At 41.9% G+C, this 19,320-nt stretch overlaps 1 protein-coding gene across 3 annotated transcripts in view; it reads left to right on the top strand.

Annotated features, from left to right (window-relative positions):
- Positions 1–18,636, top strand: part of CPQ (carboxypeptidase Q) — a 166,875-nt gene extending 148,239 nt beyond the window's left edge. For all 3 annotated transcript variants that reach the window (XM_048940009.1, XM_048940008.1, XM_048940007.1), the window contains exon 8: positions 10,175–18,636. In XM_048940009.1, coding sequence (XP_048795966.1) covers positions 10,175–10,335 — 161 coding nt within the window. In that variant the 3' untranslated portion in view covers positions 10,336–18,636. The remainder of the gene's footprint in view (positions 1–10,174) is intronic.
- The last annotated feature ends 684 nt before the right edge of the window (positions 18,637–19,320 follow it).

Raw genomic sequence — 19,320 nt, 5'->3', positions numbered from 1 at the left:
AGGTGCCTTCCAACCCAAACCATTCTATGACTCCATGATTCTATTGGCTGCAAGGACAGAAAATATGAAAGGAGTGGAATAACCAGTGGTGCTTGTGAAGAAATAAGTTATGGCCTTGCTGATAGTTGCTGACCTAGTAATGTTTTGTTTCGTTTTTTGAAGTTTCTAACTATTTCTGTAACTGTATCTCATCAGCAAAGTGTAGTTTAAAAGAGAGAGAATGCTAGTAGGAGATAGAGAACTCTGCAAGAAAGAAATATCTCTATTGTAATACCTGAGTAAAAGAAGGTAGAAATAAATTGCCAGTTTTCCTAATGGAGGAATAACTTTATTAGGCTTCCTAGACACTTTTTTTTTTTTTTTTTTTTTTTTTTAAACTTTGGGCGTCACAAACAGAACGAATAGCAGCTTGGCAAAATTTACTGACAACGAACTGAAAATGTGCCAATAATCTCATAATAGGAAGTGCCTCAGTGATAAAAACAGCCAGTGGCATTTCAGTGCCACTAAATGCAGTCATGCAGTTTGCTGTGCATGTATACAAGTGCTTTGCATACATGACAACAGGATCCAGATTCGTTCTTTCCGGTAAGAAAGATCTGCAAATCATCGGGGACAACTGTCTGAAAGCTCAGTTCTTGGGGACAGTGAAAAGCAGGGAGTTTTGTGCTGTGGGAGGAGAGCCTAACAAAAACGTCATGGGGAAGTTTGTTGGGGGATGCTGCAGTCACGCAGAATCAAAGAATATCCCGAGCTGGAAGGAACCCGCAAAGGCCATCGAATCCAATTCCTGGCTCCACACAGGACCACCCAACATTCAAGCCCACTATCTGAGCGCTGCCCAAACGCTCCCTGAACTCCGGCATGGGGCCGTGCCCACTGCCCCGTGCAGCCCGTTCCGTGCCCGCCGCCCTCCGCTGCAGCCCCTGTCCCTGACCGCCACCCGCCCCTCCCCTGACGCAGCTCCATGCCGTTCCCTCGGGCCCTGTCGCTGTCACACTCCTAGCATGGGAGCTGTGGCATACCCGCATGATGTGATGGAGCACACAGTGCACTGCCAGGGGAAGGAGTGGGGAGCAGAGCTGTAAATAGGTTCCAAGTTTGGATTAGTGAGTCTGTGGAGGATCACTTCAGCAGAGATGGTCAAAACAAAATGGACCGCATGAAGATGTTTGGTGTTGGAACCATCCAGTCCAGTTTTACAGAACACTTCCCAAATCGGTCTTGGTTTAAAACAGGCTCAGTGGGTTGAGGAAGAGCTTCCAACACCTTTTCCTGGTGAATCTTCAGCTGTTTTTTTGTTGTTGTTTTTTTTTTCCCCAGTCAAGAGCAGTTCAGGGCATTGCTTTAGAAACTGATGTTCCTGTGCTCTATGGAGTGGAACTGCTTACTTTCCCAAGACTTGATTTTACAGGGCTCTATTCTGTAAGCATAGGTTGAATCTCCAGCTGCCACTGTTCCTCCACTGCAATGAGTGAAAGGTTCATATGTTGCAAACATAACTGTGATAATCCTCAACTGTAATTTAGTCTGTTTAGTGTATCCAGAGGATTAATTCTTCAATGCATTGGGCAAAACAAGAAATAATACATGCTTCATATTGTCTCCCTTACACTGCAGTTTCATTTAATTAGCTGCTGAAACAACCGACTGAAAGCTTTCTGTCTGCCTTGTTGTTTGAGTCATGAATTTTAAAGACTTTTGAGAGAATGACTCAGGAGGTGAAACAGCGGGATTTCTGATGTTATTTATAAGCTCTGTACTGGAAACTATTTCAGTGTCTCCAGCCATGAAACTTGGGCAACTTAGCCTGTAATTTCATCATTTGAGACTAAATGACAGGAGACAAAATGCTGTCAGTGCCCACTAAACAGCAGTGACATTCTCCATTGTCTCCACATACTTGAAAAATGGGTAATGAAATAATACGCATTATAGCCAGCTATCAACTACAGGTTGTCCCATGAAAGAAGAGGTAAATATGTGCGCTAAAACACATGCAGGAAGTTCCTACAAAAATTGGGTTTTTGTAAGTGAAACTGTTCTGAAGATTGCTCATAACTGAGGGCAGCACAGAGAATCAGGCAGCACAGCCAGAATCAACCAGCACAAGCAGTGAGATGCCCCGTGGGGCTGTGGCACTGGGGATGTAGTTTCCCAGTAAGCCCATGAGAAACAGGAGTATAACTGTAGTAGTTTTAATGCCTGACCATTTAGGATGTGAGATGTTGCTGGGATTTAGACAGACAAAACAAAAAGTGGAATAAGAAATGTTATTCCTGTTCAAATCTTTTATCTGTATTTTTCTTTGATAGCTCTTGGACACATACCCTTTTGAGGAAAAATCATGTGTCTCCTCATCTCTTCCCTGCAGTTTTGACCTTTAAAAATGTTCAGGACAGCAGTGCTCTGCTTATGAAAAGTGAGAGCCTGTTGATTCTGTTATTGCATGGGCATATATGTAACCCCATCCCCCCATTTCACAGGGTATGTGGGAGCACGAAAGCTGAGTTAGCTCTCTGGTGTAAGCAGGAGAATGCTTATTTTATACTTCCCTGGTACATGGAAGTTTCTAGCTACATAGAATACTATGCTGCATCCCTTTGCCTATTTTCTTCTGAGTACTTGGTATAAAGAACATATATGTATGTATTTTATCGAATCTTCCTTTACTGCCGAGGCATTGTGGTTTTTTGTACGCTCCTGAGTTGGTGCCGTTATTGTTAAAAAGACCTGAGATTGGAGTCCATTTGATAGTCAAGGAGTTTTTATGTTTCTGAAGGAAACAAGAAATGAAAAAAGCCATCTGTTTTGTAGTCAGGAAAATTAGTGCAGAAATGAAAATAAAGTTTCAGATCGGATATTTGTATTTGCGTCTCACTATCAGCAGTTCTTTTTGCAGATTTGACATTAAGATGAAGCTAGAAGATGTAGGCACTTGGAAGATGTCGTGTACAGGTGAAAATAATCTTGCAAGGCTTTTCTTTGAGCTACATGTACTTTTGGAAACGCTGAACAAAATATCCTTTCTGGAGGCATTTCTGACTTCGCTGTTAGAAGGTAGTATAGCTTGCTCAACAGGGCACTAGTCTAAGCTCGGATGTTTAGCATTTATTTCTTTCTCAGCAGCTGTGAGAAAATGGATGTGCCATTTCATCTCTGCATGCCTCTCTTACCCTGCAGTCCCTCTGGTCTATTTAGAGTGTATGCTCTTCTGAACTGGAGCCTTTTTTTTTTTTTTGGAGAGGTAAATATACTGTGTGAAACAGTGGAGTGGCAATTCTGTCATCTCCTCTAGGGATTGCTGTGAAATGAGATCTAAAAAAGTTACACATTGCTTATACATTGTGTTATTTATTAGCATATTAACTTCACTATATATGGCAGTGTACATATAGAGATCATGGAGGTCAGTATCCTAAAGATCCAACTCTAGTATTGAAGACTCAACACACTCAGGAGACCTGACACAAACAGTAGTATATGAAAGATTCATTGAATTGCTGTGTTACAGAATTCAGTTGAAAGCAAAAACAGCTGGGAAGCCATTGGTAGGGCAGTACAGCAGACATGCTTACTACATGACTTATATTGGACTTCATTTGGCAATTACATTTATTTGGTGTACAAGACAAAAATGAAAACAAATGTAGGGAGAAATGTAATGCAAAACATTTTGTACTGAAAAATTACCTAGTAGATATTACATGTTTCCCCCCTTGAAGATACCTCAGTTTTTGTGGAAGCTGTCTGTGCTCATAATCAGTAACTAATTTTTGAGTCATTGCACAAATGAGAAATAATTTTAAAGCTTAAATGTCTGTCCATAGAGTCCAGTTCCAGTGATGACTAGTTACAGCAGTGTATATCAAGGCAGTAGTGTGCCTGGCTGATTGACAAAAAGCACTGGTCGTAACTGACACACTCATCATTCATTCTGGGATTCATTCATCCTTTTATCTCAATAGCAGTATCTCATCTAATTAAGTTAGCAAGAAAAAAATGTGGCAGACAGTTTATTAACGTGTGAAAAATTGCTGCTTGATGAAGATATGTTGTAAGACAGGTAAATATTCTGCTCACTAGCCAATTAATATTCACAGTGTGCATTTCATGCTGAGATCAGAGCTAGAAAGAATGGACTGTTTTTCAGAATTCCTCAGTGTGTGTGGGTGGGTTTTCATCAAGATACTCTTGCACAGCTGATTACTGAAAATACATTGTCACTATCAATTACCAAAGCGGCTGCTTTTACCTGCCTTATGCAGTACATCAAACTGCTGTAAAATAGCTGGTCATGCAGAGATTCAAGAAATGAGTTCCAGACATGAAGGAGCAAAATGAGAATTGAAAAAAGTATTTATGGTTTATGTGTTGGAAGAGATGTCTGAATTAGTGAAGGAATTGGCACCGGGGATAGCAGAATCACACAGGGTGGGTGAGGCTGTAAGGGATTTCTTGGGATCATCTATCCAACCTTTGTGGATAACCTGTGCCAGTGTTTGACCCCTTTCACAATGAAAATTTTTAAAAAAGAAAAAGAAAAGAAAAAGAAAAAGTGTTTTCTTGAGTACAGATGTGTTTTAATGTGTGCAAATTACCTTTTCTTCTGTCAGTGGGCAATACAAAGAGTCTGGTTCCCTTCCTTCATGTATACCCACTGTTGAGACCCCCCTGAGCCTTCTCCAGGCTGAGCAGTCACTTCTCTCTCAGCTTCTTCTTGCAGAACAACTGCTCAAGGCACCTTGGCATCTTGATGGCTTCCATTGCACTCTCTCCAGCATAGAGCTCCATATGGATCAATAGATGATGTTCCTGGAGATGAGGCCCCTGGTACAGCAGCACAGAAGGTGGCAAGTGTTATTCCTGCTGCACGTGGTAACAACCATCTGGGAGCAGGGCATAGTCATGACAGTAGCTCAGGCACATCTCAAACAGAACTAATGGAAAGGTGGCAGGGTTTACGATGACAAAAGCAGCAGGTTGTTATGATTGGTTATTGCTTCTGAACAGCGACCATAATTCACATTAATAAAGTAAAAAGAAATTGACTGCTTTGGTGTAGTTTTACACCACTACTCTGTTTTTCTCACAGCTTCATGGTGGTGAATCAATCTGTGAAGAAACACTTGCACTTGATGGCAAAGCTTGGAAGATGAGTGGTCTCAAAGGACAGTGAAGCACTTGTGGAAGGGAGAAGGAGAAAAATGGATTTATGTTTGAAGGACTGGCTGAACAGTGTGTAGCAGGCCTGCAACACCTGGCAATGATATGTTTCCTAGAGGTGGGATCTGATCACAGGACACCTGCCTGCTGTGCAAAGGGATCAATGATTTTGCCAGCTCAGAGGACACCAGCATCACCCCAAGCCCCTCAGTGCATTCTGAGTTTTCAACAGGCATCTGGTCACAGGAGGGCACACGCTGGTTGTATGTTTTTAGAATAATTGCCTTAATGGAGTAAGTTGGACAAGCTGTGCTGCTTTGCTGTGTAACCTGAGGACAAAATCAGTTTCACCAGCAGCTTGCTCAATGCTCACTAATAGGTCACGTATAAGGAAATTATCACAGGAGTAGAGAGCAGAAGAACAAAAAGGCAAAACCCCCACAACAAAGAACTCCTAAAGCCCAGACTGAGAAGTCAGAGGCATTGGCTGAGTGTTTGTGAGCATTTCCCATCGATGGCAGATGAGTGAGGCGGTGCCTCGCTGCCTCAAGGAGATCCCTACTGAGTGTGCTTTAGGCCCCTAAGCAAACACGCGGTCCAACCCAGGAGGGCTGTTGGCCTCAACATTTACCCAGACATGAGATTTTCTTCTGTGGCTCTAAGGGAGTCACAAATGGCCCTAAGTGGCAGCCTTTAGACAGCTGAAATGCATCACTCCGCTGAAGAGGGGTTCCTGCCATCCTGTAATCAATTATCTATGTAGTATCTTACTGAAACTGATTATTTTCAGGTTTTGATTTTCAGTATTTTTGATGCATTTGAATAATGAGTACAGCATTTGGCAGCTGCCTTTAACATTCCCTATTTTCATGCCATAACATTTACTACCTCCAGCTAAAAGCAGTTTCTCACTAAATTCCTTATTGGCCAGCAGTGTTCCTCATGTGATTTGCATCACTGTAAATGTGAACAGACTGAAAAAGGCCAATTAAAGAGGGTTGTTTGGCAAACATTCCCTTTTTCTTTATGGGTGTTCTTGCTCTGCAATCTGGAACAGAAGGAAAGCAGAAAAGAGCATAAAACGTAACAGTGGAGCATGGAGCCCATCACTGGTTTTTCTGTTTGTGAATTGGTTCCACCTGAAATCAGAGTTACATATCTCATGTATACCTGTGTAACACCTCCCATCTGAGGATTTTAAAGTACTTAACTAGACCATTCAGCACACTTGTGAAGCTGTTGCTATCCACTTTGTAGATAGCTAGCATGGAGATGGGTAAATAATTTATTGGCAGATCTATGAGACATGGCTACTCACCTGTTTTTTCTTGACTGCTAGCTTATATAGCTTGCAAAAATAAATTTCCATTTGTTACTATATGTATCTGCTGTTCCTCAGGGAGTTTACACCATCTAAATAATAACAACAACACTCTCCAGTGGGAAAAACAAAACAAAACCAAAAAAAAGCACAAAATAATTGGTAATTAGTGCTTTAAAATTTGTATGTAAGTGAATTTTTCTGATTTCTCAATAACTGTCAAACTTCTGGAAGTGACAAATTTGGCTACTGGGCAGATTTTGCTTGAGAAGAGTTAATAATACAGTGTCTGTGTTGAATCCACTAAGGTCAGCCAGCCAATCTACACTGAAATCTTACTGTCCAAAGCAGTAAGCAGAATTCTCTCCCTTTCACCTAAATTCTGTGGGATAACTGTTATATTTAAAGTATTTTTTTTTTCCTGTTCGTATATCAGAAAAAGGGCTGTGGGATCCCACTGGCTTTATTTAAGTAATCTGACATGACTTCTGTCTGCAGAGCCCCTCAGAATTTCCCTCTTCAAAGTCATTTGCACAGGTTGAACTCAATCTGGGACATGTGCTGGTGAAGGGGCAATATTCAGCATCTTCCCACAGCCTGGCGACCTCAAAGCCATAAATATCTTCTGGCAACTAACATCAATATAGAGCACTCTCATAGTTGGAGAAGGAGATGTGAAAATTGTTTACAGTTATATCTGTGTCCCAGGGTGTTTCATGTCTAGAGGCTTGTGCTGGGTGCTCTACTGTACACTTCTCTTGTACTCAAGGCCAAGAATACAGATTTTCACATTTGTTTCTAATTACATAGGATGAAACTCCTTTCTTTGGGTCTTTTCATTAGTCTCGTAAAATGTTTACAGGTCACTGACTTCAATAATAGCCAAAAACTTTCAAGAGTCAGCATGGCCAGATCAGGAACTCTTCAATATTTTCTCTACTGACGCGCTTTGTAACAAATCCTTCTGCATGAGTTTTTACACAGTAACTGCTTGGCATCAAAGTTACATCATTATCTTATTTTTATATCAATTTAGAGAAACAAATATTTCAACATTTTGCAGAGTTAAACATTACGAAGTAAACATATTTATATTTGTTCCATTCACAGAGAAAAAAAGACACTACCCTCTAAGTTAGTAACTACTATGATTAGTGGAACGTCTACTACCAATTCCAGGCTATTCATTTTTGCTGTGATTCTCATTAAAATGTTAAAAAATTATAATGGACTTGCCTCAGTGACTTAACTTGTAATGCTTCTGTAAGGCAGAATTCCATTAGTTAAAGGATTTATCATAGCTCAATTACTTCATGATTGCCAATATTTAAAATAATTCAGAATAAAATTTAAAAAGTGAATATGAGTTGACATAAATTGAATGTTACAATGATTGGAACATAATTCAGAACCTGTAACAAACCCATAGACTTGGGTAGGACTGCATCGATTCAAGTCAATGGTAAATAAGTTTCTTGAGCAAGAAGAGCCTCTTAAATGAAATCACAAAACCATGTAAGCATATGTTGCAGCCTTTGGTCTTCCTGCATATTGTGTCTTATGAAGGGATCTTCATATCAGATGGAAAAAATCCCTTTTGTTTTCCTTCTCTCTAAAAGAGTAGTGAAACAAGCAGTCTAGATTAGTTCCCATTACAACAGGAGTTACACAGCAAGAGCTGGACTATATCCTGGATGACTATGAGTGATCAAAAGCTATGTACTATAGGAAAGTACAGTTATATTGTAAGAAATTCTTCTTTCATTCTCATCAAAGGCTTCATGCATCTCAGTGAAAAAAACTCATTATAGCAAGTCTTATGAACGCGTGTGAATTTATCAAAGCCCTCATCATCTGATGCTGATTTTCCACTGCTTGTAAGTAAAGATATGAATAATTTATTCATTTCTTATTTATAATCAAACAGTCCTGATTTTTTTTCCATAGTACTTAATATAGTAGGAGTAATTTCAGTCTGTTTCTGACTGTGGCCCATAGCTCTTACTCTTTAACTCATATCAAAACTTGTTTTCTCTGCTCTGTGAACATCCAAGGAAAAGGGGCTTTTGTGCTAGCAACTTCCTACACAGAGAGCTGCACACTTTCTATGCCTCAGCATTTTGCAAGGTAAATGAATCGAGCCCAAGAAATTACAAGCAGGAAATCAATGTGGTGTTGGCAAATACCACATTTACTTATTTTCTGAATTTTAGGTAAAGTTTTCTTATGATGGGAGAGTCGTTTACAGTAATATAAAGCAAGTGGAAGCTGATAAAATGACAAGAAGATGGAAGCTGTGTGTGGTTTTGGACTCCTCAATATGTGAGATATGGACGTACTGGAGAGAGTCCAGCAGGGCCTTGAAGGCGCTGCAAGGCCTGCAGCCCCACTCCTGTGAGAAGAGGAAGAGAGAGCTGGGCCTGCTCAGCATGGAGCAGAGGAGGTTCTGGGGGACCTCATCAGTCTACATAAACACCTGAAGGGAAGATGTTAAGAAGGCAGAGCCAGGCTCTATTCAGTGGTGCCCAGTGCCAGGACAAGAGGCCGTGGGCACAGAGTGGAGCACTGTAGGTCCTTCTGAGCAGCAGGCAGCACTGCCGTGCTGTGCGGTGTCAGCGCTGGCACAGGTTGCCCAGAGGCCCTGAGGTCTCCTCCTCTGGGGACTGAGCCCCGCTCTGGGTGTCTGTGCTGGAGCAGGGGTGAGCCAGATGGCCCAGAGAGTCCTGCCGGCCTCAGCCATCCTGGGGTTCTGGGATAAAAGCAGAAACAAGAGGCAAGGATAGCAAACTCAAAGTGAATTAATAGCAAGGAGAAAGGTTGTCAGGGTGAGGCAGTGGATGCTGGACCACGTGGAGGAGGGCCGGAAAGAGAAGTGACAAACACCTCACCAGTGTCTGTGCTGCAGTGTCTGTTGGACAGCAGCTCCTTCCACTTCTCTTGCTCTCATTCTTCTTTGAGGCCTTAAGTGACTTGATTCCTCACCAGCAGTATTTGTACTCCCTGAGCCCACGCTGCTTGAGGAACCTCAGACCTTTCTGTGTGCCAGAGGGAGCCATTTGTGCCTGACTAGGAAGAGCCGTGGCTTCCATTACCCAACTTGCATCTGCCCCTGGGTGACAGGGACTCTTGACAGCCACTGTGATGTAGCGTGCTGGGTTATCTCAGGTGATCTGGAAAACTGCTCTGAAACAGCACATCATTGTGGTGAACTGAGACTCGTAATCAGAACCAAAAAGCTTTTCTGGCACAGGTCACAGCAAAAAAAGGACTCATAACTAACCAATTACTAATCAACGGAGTAGGCATAAATATTGATACAAGGTCTCATGACTAAAGAATTCTGTGGAATTGAGAACTGAAGGAAGTGCTGCTGTGTGTGAGTTATTGTATGGATTTTCTTGATTGGACTCTGGTAGTCTTAGATGGAAATGGATGCACACTGTTACAGGGGGAATGAATCTCTCTGGGGAAGTGCAGCTTTCTCCCGGTGTGAAGTTATGTTGCTACATGTAGACTCAGGTCAGCTAACATAAACGTACAAACAGCACATGCCATGGCTCTGTGCAGTTATTATATGGAACTTTATACAGTTGTATGTGGATTTAATAATAAGCAGTGCAGAAGTTTTATTGTCTGCTTTAAATATTTGTATTCCTATAATGGAATATTGCCCATTTTTCTCGGTAGGTGCCAGCTTGCGTGATGACCTCAGTAAATACTTCTGGTTTCATCATTCTCAAGGGGACACGATGACAGTTCAGGATCCAAACCAGATGAATCTCTGTGCTGCTGTTTGGGCTGTTGTCTCCTATATAATTGCTGACATGGAAGAGATGCTGCCAAGATAATAAAGAGTCAAGAGAGAAGATTTCTGTTCATCAGTGAAGACTGTGAGTCCCCATGTAGACACGTGGTCTACAGCTGTGGGAAATTCCTTTTTTCACCCTGATTTTGCACATTATTTTGTCTGTTTTCTCCAAAGCGTATACTCTCTTACACACTCCTGGTTCTTTTTGCTGTTTTAACGTTTTCCATTTATGATTATCACAGTTTCCTGAATACTTCTAAAATTTCTGATGAAAGTATGGTATCTCTTTGGTATGATGAAGTAATCATTTGTATGCAAACTGATCATTTGCAGCAGAAAAAATACAACAAAATAAATTTGTCGCATCAGAATAATCATTGTGTTAGTACATATTTATGGTTTTATTTTCTGTCTTTCAGCCTGTGTATTCAAATGATGTGCAATTAATCTTTTCTTCTTTCACTTTTAAGGTAATAATGTGCTTTTTGGTCGCAGAACAAATTTATCTCAGCTGTTTTAATGGTAATGTATGGCAGAATGGTCAAATCGGTAAAATAGCATGGCTTTTAATAGTTCACTCAGTTCCTGCTTTTAAATCTTATTAGAAGTTACTTCATGAAAGACTCAGATAAACCAGGATAGAGGATAGGAAGTCGGTAACAGGATGTCCAGATCTCTAGACAGCAGCAGCTCCCATGTGTCTTTGGTCACCTCCCCATAGAAATCTGTGCCTTGTTCTCTTCTTTCTGATGGAAAACTCCCCACAGTGATACGCAGAGAATTGCATGTGGCAATTTTTCTCTGAAACTGATGATATTCCAGAAAAAGCCATCCAAGTTGTGATTGTGACCTTCACTACCTGCCAGCTGATGTCCAAACGAAGCGTAAAAGTAGATTTTGATTCCTGCTGTTGGAGACATTCTCAGAGCAGCCCTCTTTGCTGGGGTCCCGTGCTGTGCTGGAACAAAGGCAAGAGGACCCTGGTACCTCTTTCAAGGAAGAATTAATGTGAGAATTTAATTCTTGCTTTTGGTTGGTTGTTGTTGTTTTGTTTTCCTGCTGAAAGATTATGCGTATTCAAACTTTGAGAGGTGTCAAGAGATAAGATGTGACTGCTGTTGGGAAATGTTGTGGGGCATTTATTTCTTCTCATTTCTGTGTGACATGGTGATTTCTTCTCCTTTTAAGTTTTGCAACAGGCAGCCTTACTGATGTGACCAAGTGTTGCAGTCTAATCAACGCAAAACAACTAATGTAACAGAGTGTTAAACTGAGTGGCAGCCCATCTCTGGTGCTGTTTATGAGTTCAGTAGTTGAGCAATAGCTTAGTGATGAGCCACTCATTTTTATGGAATTAATAACTGTGATACCTGGTTACCACGATAAACCCCCTAATAGTGGCTTTACATCAACTGAATTAAATATTTCAATTTTCCTTCCAAATCATTTCAGGAACATAAGGGGTGCCTAGAGATATCCTGCTATTTTTTTTTTTTTTTTTTTTTAAGAAATATTATTTAAAGAAAGATAGCAGAAATTTCCTCTGCTTTCAAGGCGTGACAAGTGTTTGTTTTTTCTTACTTACATGACAAAAGTGTAGCTAGTGGTGCGTATCATTGATGGACCCTCAGCTGCCTCTGAATGCAGCCTTTTGACCTTCACAGATATTACTGGATGCCTCTTCATTTTTGTTCTAAATCCTTTTTCCTTGAGGTATGGTGCTCTGCACATCAGAGGTTCAGGAGAGTTTTCAGTGAAATTATATTTGTTGTTACAAGTCTTCACATGTGCTCACCTCAAAACAGGCTTTATTTGTGTGTTTTTTTCCTCTATAGGTGAATTGGACAGTGGGTGGGTTGAGAATTGGCTGACCAGCAGAGCACAGAGGGTCATTGTTGGTGGTGCAGAGTCCGGTTGGAGGCCTGTAACTAGCGGTGTTCCTCAGGGGTCTGTGCTGGGTCCAGTCTTGTTCAACATCTTCATCAATGACCTTGATGAGGGGATAATGGCCACCCTCAGCAAGTTTGCTGATGATACGAAGTTGGGAGGATTGGCTGACATGCCTGAAGGCTGTGCTGCCATTCAGCAAGACCTGGACAGGCTGGAGAGCTGGACAAAAAAAAACTGGATGAGGTTTAACAAAAGCAAGTGTAGAGTCTTGTATCTGGGGAGGAATAATTTCATGCACCAGTACAGGTTGGGGGATGAGCTGCTGGAGGGGAGCTCTGCAGAAAGGGACCTGGGTGTCCTGGTGGACGACAGGTTGGCCATGAGCCAGCAGTGTGCCCTTGTGGCCAAGAGGGCCAATGGCATCCTGGGGTGCATTGAAAAGAGCGTGGCCAGCAGGTCGAGGGAGGTGATCCTCCCCCTCTACTCTGCCCTGGTAAGACCTCATCTGGAGCACTGCGTCCAGTTCTGGGCTCCCCAGTACAAAAAAGACAGGGATCTCTTGGAAAGAGTCCAGTGGAGGGCCACAAAGATGGTGAAGGGCCTGGAGCATCTCTGCTATGGAGAAAGGCTGAGTGAACTGGGTCTGTTCAGCCTTGAGAAAAGAAGACTGAGAGGGGACCTGATCCAGGTCTATAAATATCTAAGGTGTGGGGGGCAGAATGGCGAGGCCGGACTCTTTTCAGTGGTGAGTGGAGACAGGACAAGGGGAAACGGCCAGAAACTGCAGCATAGGAAGTTCTGCACAAACGTGCACAAGAACTTCTTTACAGTGAGGTAACGGAGCACTGGAACAGGCTGCCCAGGGAGGTGGTGGAGTCTCCTTCTCTGGAGATGTTCAAGACCTGCCTGGATGCCTACCTGTGCGACCTACTGTAGGGAACCTGCTTTGGCAGGGGGGTTGGACTCAATGATCTCTGGAGGTCCCTTCCAACCCCTACAATTCTGTGATTAAATTCTTAAATGCCTCAAGTCAGATCTTTTGATGTCTTTGGAGTCAGGAATGCTCTCTGGAGAAGAGAACAATGCTGCCGTATGTGCGTTGACTCCACAGTACATCCCAAGATGAGCTTGTTGGCTCGTCGATTAAATAAGCCTTAAAAACTAGGGTCACCATGCTCCTGATGAAAATTGAACCTTCATAGTAACTTTGGATGCATAGAAGACCTGCAGAGCAGATGTAAATTCAAAATCACAATCTTTTTGTTATGTTAACAGTAAAATTAAAACTTATGTTTCTTCAATTGAAAACCAATCTTTTTTTTTTTCCCTAAAAAGCAGGGTTTTATTAAAATAATAATCGTTTTGATTATGATCTTTTTGATCTTTTTGACTCACCTGTTCTATTTGGTCTGACTTGTAACGGTTCTCAGATCTTAAGTTTCACATGCTCGCATTATTCTCCTGATGTCCTTTCTCGTTGAGATGTACCTCTCAAAAATTTCCATAACGGAGAGATGGTAATGAATTTCTTTCCCTGTGGGCTTTTGTACTCGCTGTGCAACAGCTCATCTTAATCCGCACTCAGTGTAGCAATTATGCTTTTGCAATAGCTGGCAATTAAACATATATAGCATAGTCAATTTTTGGTTCATGAACACTTCTTAAGTGATCCAGGTATAGCAACATAACTTTACTTTCTACTTGTATACCACTACAACACTGTTGTCTTACCTTAGCTGAGGAAGTAGAAGCTGAAGATGTTATTTCTATTACAATTATTGTCAGCATCAGCTGTCATAAATATGTGCTTTCAGTAAGTATTTTGATGACATTCTAAGATACAGAGACCACGTGTATGCTTCCCTCTGATAAAATAAAATACTGTCAGCTTTGGACTAGATTGGTTTTTTGCCTGAAAAGGTCTGTGAGCTTAGAGCTGAAGAAAAGAGCAGTAGTATTTAAATACGTGTCAAAAAATTTCAATTTCAAATAAATATTTTCCTGAAGGTATTACAAATCTCTCACATCCGATGAGAAGGGAGGCCCCTGGGCAGCCTTCCTGTTTGCTACAACACAAAGCTTTCAGACATAGTTACGGAGGGACGAGTCAGATACGTAATTCGTTTAGCCGACTAGATGATAGCACAAGTGCTGATGAAAAATCTCTTTTCAATTCTACACAATGTAACATAGGTAATTTTGCCAGTAATAAAAGGAAAAATACGGGATCAGAAAGCAAGTTGCTGTTTTTGTTCTTCGTATGTCAAAGCATTATTGGAATTTCAATCCCACAAGATTTTTACCTCCTCTAAAATAATTAAAAGCAAAGAGAGCTATTTCTTGGTACAAGGAAACAGCTTCTTCTGCTGTTACGCTGCAAACATTTCTGGCTGTATATTTAGTTAGTATGCTCCCCCCATAACAATTTGAGACTCTTTCATTTGCCATGAGTAAATATCAAACCAATCTTGATATCTATATCTGTCTCATGAAATATACATATCATCTAAATGTGCCCAAATGATTAATTTACTGCTGCGTAATGATTAGCATAAAAATCTCATCATTGCACAGGATAGAAATGTTACCACTAATTGCTGGTTGAAGTGAACAATGTTTTCTGCATAGAAATTAATGATGCGTGCATCACGGCTCACTCTTGAATGGGAAAATTCAAGACTTTCTGGAAGAAAAACTTCTTGATTTTTTTTGTTCTCTTTTCTGCCAAATATGGGAGCCTGATCACGTATTATAGAATCATAGAATTGTTTGAGTTGGAAGAGAGCTTGAAAGGTCATCTGGTCCATATGCCCTGCAGGGATGTCTACAGCTACATCTAGTGCTCAGAGCCCTGTCCAGCCTCACCTTGAATGTCTCTAAGGAAAAGGCATCCACCAAATGTGTTCACCATGTGTGTAATGGAAAAAAGTAATATTTTGTCCATAGTTACTTCTGGAAGCTCCAAACCATTTGCATGAAGATTTGACCAGCTATGGAGCAGTGACTTGTAGTTACAGTTGTTTCATAAATATGTTGTACAAGCACCTGGTGGAAGAGCTCTGATATCTCTCTTCTTATTGATCATCTTGGCACATGGAAGAGGGACCTTCATGACAACTTTATATTCTGCGCTGTCTTTGGCTTGTAGTTTGGTTTCACTTTGAACAGGCCAGCCTTCTTTAGTTTATGTTATATTTTGATTTTTCCAAGTCTTTTTGGTGTTCCATTCTGTCTTCCTCAGTGTCTGTACGGTTATATGGGTATTAGAAAAGATTGCCTGACTTCCAGAGTCTGCATTTTTTGTGCCTTGGGCCTCAGAAACTGCAAAATGCAATTGAGATGACTCTGAAGAGCACAAGGGTAAGAGCTCCATCAGGGCCTCCACTTGCTGATGTCTTTGGCCTGTGTTATTGGCAGGCAGAGCTTTGTGATAAGTGAAGTGAATCTTCATCACCACAGAACATTTTCTAAAGGTGAAAGACAGGGTATGGAATCTAAAGAGGGCAACTCCAGAGGATAGACAGCAAAGAGCAAGGCAACACAGAGGCCAGGACAGTGGCTTCAAGTACTGTCTTTTCAGCAGCTTTGCAGGGTGAGTTGAGGAGCATTACTTGAATCTACCTCAGATTCACTAATAAATAGTGGCAGTGATGTTTATCCTACACTCTCATGCTTGATGTAGCATGATGTAACAACACAGCATTAAAATTCATAATGCATGTAAAATGTAAGTTAATAGCAGAGTTGAGGTCCCATTGGAGGACAAGAACAAGACATTAAAGATGATTAGCCACTTCAGAATTCATCTTAGTTTAGTAGTTACTATTTGCATTTACATTACTTGCATTATTTGCATTTGCATTACTACCTGCATTTGCTATTTATCATGACAAACAATAAGAAACATTTCTCCTCCTGATAATGCTGCTTTGAAGTAGAAATTGGTCATTAGGCATATCTGTTTTAAAGTAATGCTGCTTTGAATCCAAGGAGGATGTGGGGCAGTTGTGCATGGTGCTTTTTATGTATTTAATTTCCCAGCTCTGCCCTGTGACGTCGCAGATACTCTTTCACAAAGTCACCACAGCCTACAGGTGATTTTTCACTATTATTGTGGGAAGTCTTTTCTAATGGGCAGAGAAGGGAAGTCAAGTGGTTTTCCAAAAGCCACACAACCAGACAGTCCTAAATCTAATTTCGGTCACAGAAGTTCCAGTCTTTGCCAGACTGTGCAGCCTATTAATGAGATGTGACTTTCTTTTTATCTTATGATCCTTTTGAAGCTCAAGTGTAATATTTTGCACAAGAGTGACATTTTCGAGTCTGGACTGCAAATTCAAGAGAGAGAAATGAGAAAATTACTGTATTTTTTCCCATCAGCTAACAAAGTTACTGACTAGCTGGCTGAGGTGGTTGCCGAGCCGCTCTCCATCATATTTGAGAAGTCGTGGCTGTCAGGTGAGGTCCCGGACGACTGGAGGAAGGGTCACGTCACTCCCATATACAAGAAGGGGAGCAGGGAGGACCCGGGGAACTACAGGCCGGTGAGTCTCACCTCCGTGCCTGGGAAGATCATGGAACAGATCCTCCTGGACAACATGCTCGGTCACATAAAGAATGAGCATGTGATCCGAGACAGCCAGCACGGCTTCACCAAAGGAAGGTCATGCCTAACTAATCTTGTGGCCTTCTATGAAGGAGTGACGGCATTGGTGGACGAAGGGAAGGTGACTGATGTCATTTACCTGGACCTGAGCAAGGCCTTTGACATGGTCCCCCACCACATCCTCATCTCCAAATTGGAGGGAAGTGGATTTGATGGGTGGACGACCCGATGGATAAGCAATTGGTTGAAAGGCCGCAGACAGAGGGTGGTGGTCAATGGCTCTATGTCCAGGTGGAGGCTGGTAACAAGTGGTGTCCCCCAAGGGTCTGTCTTGGGACCGGTGCTCTTTAACATCTTTATTAATGACATCGATGAGGGAATTGAGTGCACCCTCAGCAAGTTTGCTGACGACACCAAGCTGAGTGGTGCGGTTGATACGGTGGAAGGAAGGGATGCCATTCAGAGGGACCTCGACAGGCTGGAGGGCTGGGCTCGGGTGAACCTGATGAGGTTCAACACGGCAAAGTGCAGGGTTTTGCATTTGGGCCGGAAGAACCCCAGGCACCTGTACAGGCTGGGAGGAGTGGTCCTTGAGAGCAGCTCGGCAGAGAAGGACCTGGGGGTCCTGATGGACGAGAGACTGAATATGAGCCAGCAGTGCGCTCTGGCAGCTCGAAAGGCAAATGGGATCCTGGGCTCCATCAGGAGAGGGGTGGCCAGCAGGGACAGGGAGGTGATTGTCCCTCTCTACACGGCTCTTGTGAGGCCCCATCTGGAGTACTGTGTCCAGGTGTGGAGCCCTCAGTACAAGAAAGACATAGAGATTTTGGAAAGGGTCCAGAGGAGGGCGACTAAGATGATCAGGGGGCTGGAGCACCTCCCCTATGAGGACAGGCTGAGGGAGTTGGGCTTGTTCAGCCTGGAGAAGAGAAGGCTGCGGGGTGACCTCATTGCAGCCTATCAATACCTGAAGGGAACCTACACCCAGGAGGGGAGTAAACTCTTCAAAAGGGCTGACGACAGCAGGACTAGGGGAAATGGTTTTAAGTTGAAGGAGGGAAGATTTAGGTTGGATGTTAGGGGGAAGTTCTTTACTAGGAGAGTGGTTAGGCCCTGGAACGGGCTGCCCAGGGAGGTTGTGGATGCCCCGTCCTTGGACGTGTTTAAGGCCAGGTTGGACGGGGTCCTGGGCAACCTGATCTGAATGTGTATGTTTGGTGGCCCTGCTAGGCAGGGGGGTTGGAACTACATGATCCTTGGGGTCCCTTCCAACCTGGGTGATTCTGTGATTCTGTGTGATTCTGTGACTTCTGGAAAGAAGGCATGGAGATCTAAACTCTTTTTATGAATCTTAAAACATATTCAAAAATACCTACACCAGTTTCCATCTTTATGCATAACACAGAAAAGCTTTCTTATCCTGAAGATTACATCTTCATTTCTACTTGTTTTCAAAGTATGTACTTCACCTGCAGAATTTGCCAAAAAATATCTGGATTTACAGAGTGACAACTTTATTCTTTAGTCTTAGTGGGAACTGAGATAAAAATGCCTGCGTGCATCTTGATCAAATCCTGTGCGTGCACTGAATATCTGAGAGTCTTGGAAACTGTGATTTCTCTGAGGTTCTTTGTGGCTTTCATTATAATTTTTGAAATATTTGCACTTTACTTTTCTGCATTCAATATGTTGCTAACCCTAAATCATCTATACCCCTGCTTTTTCTGGGGATATTGCATCAGTGATACAGCTGCAGAGATTTCATACCTTATTGCCTATACTTAAAAGCAGCTTTCTCAGTTCTTTTACAAGTCATCTTGTTTTTTTTGGTTTTTTTTTTTTTTTGCTTTAAACTTCTATTATGAGGACAGAAAATGATCACAGCTCGTAATATAAGACACAAGATAGAGAAACTAGTGATTGCTCAGAAATAGATAACAAAATATCTACATTTTTAATACAAACTCCATGCTGTTTTTTCTGTACCTGTTATCCAGTTTTAGCTCATCAGTCAATTGAATTTAATGAAAAGAATTACTAGAGAGTGAGTCATGGGACATTTAGGCTTGTGGAGTTTAAAAGGCATAAAATCACTGTGTAGTTTCTGAATGGAAGTAAAATGTTGAGTGCTTTACCCCTCCAAATTGCTTATCACAGGAGCAGAGAAGGCTATAAATATCTGCAGAAAAGTGCACGCTTCTCTTCAGCAGCAATTCTCAGTGCTGAGTTCTGCATAGCATTTATTTTAAGCCTGTACAATGTAGCCTGAACCTTTAACATGAAATGTTGAGAAGGAAATCCACAGTAGTTGTAAATTCCTATATGCCTTTTTGGAATGGTAAACAGGATATTGCTTTGCTGGGAAGTGAGCTTGCATTTAATATTGCTCTCCCTCTAAGCAGGAGTCCTTTTGACTATATGGCAAGCTTATTGGAAGGGTAAGAGTGAGCAGTAGAAGTAATTACTTAAAAAATTTTGACTTGACAGATCTTCATAAAACTGCATTTCTATGTATAAATACCTTTAGCT

Source organism: Lagopus muta, chromosome 3, assembly GCF_023343835.1.
Source record: "Lagopus muta isolate bLagMut1 chromosome 3, bLagMut1 primary, whole genome shotgun sequence".
NCBI classification, from domain to species: Eukaryota; Metazoa; Chordata; class Aves; order Galliformes; family Phasianidae; genus Lagopus; species Lagopus muta.
The sequence above is the reverse complement of the archived record's forward strand: the minus strand, read 5'-3'. Positions and strand labels throughout refer to the sequence as shown.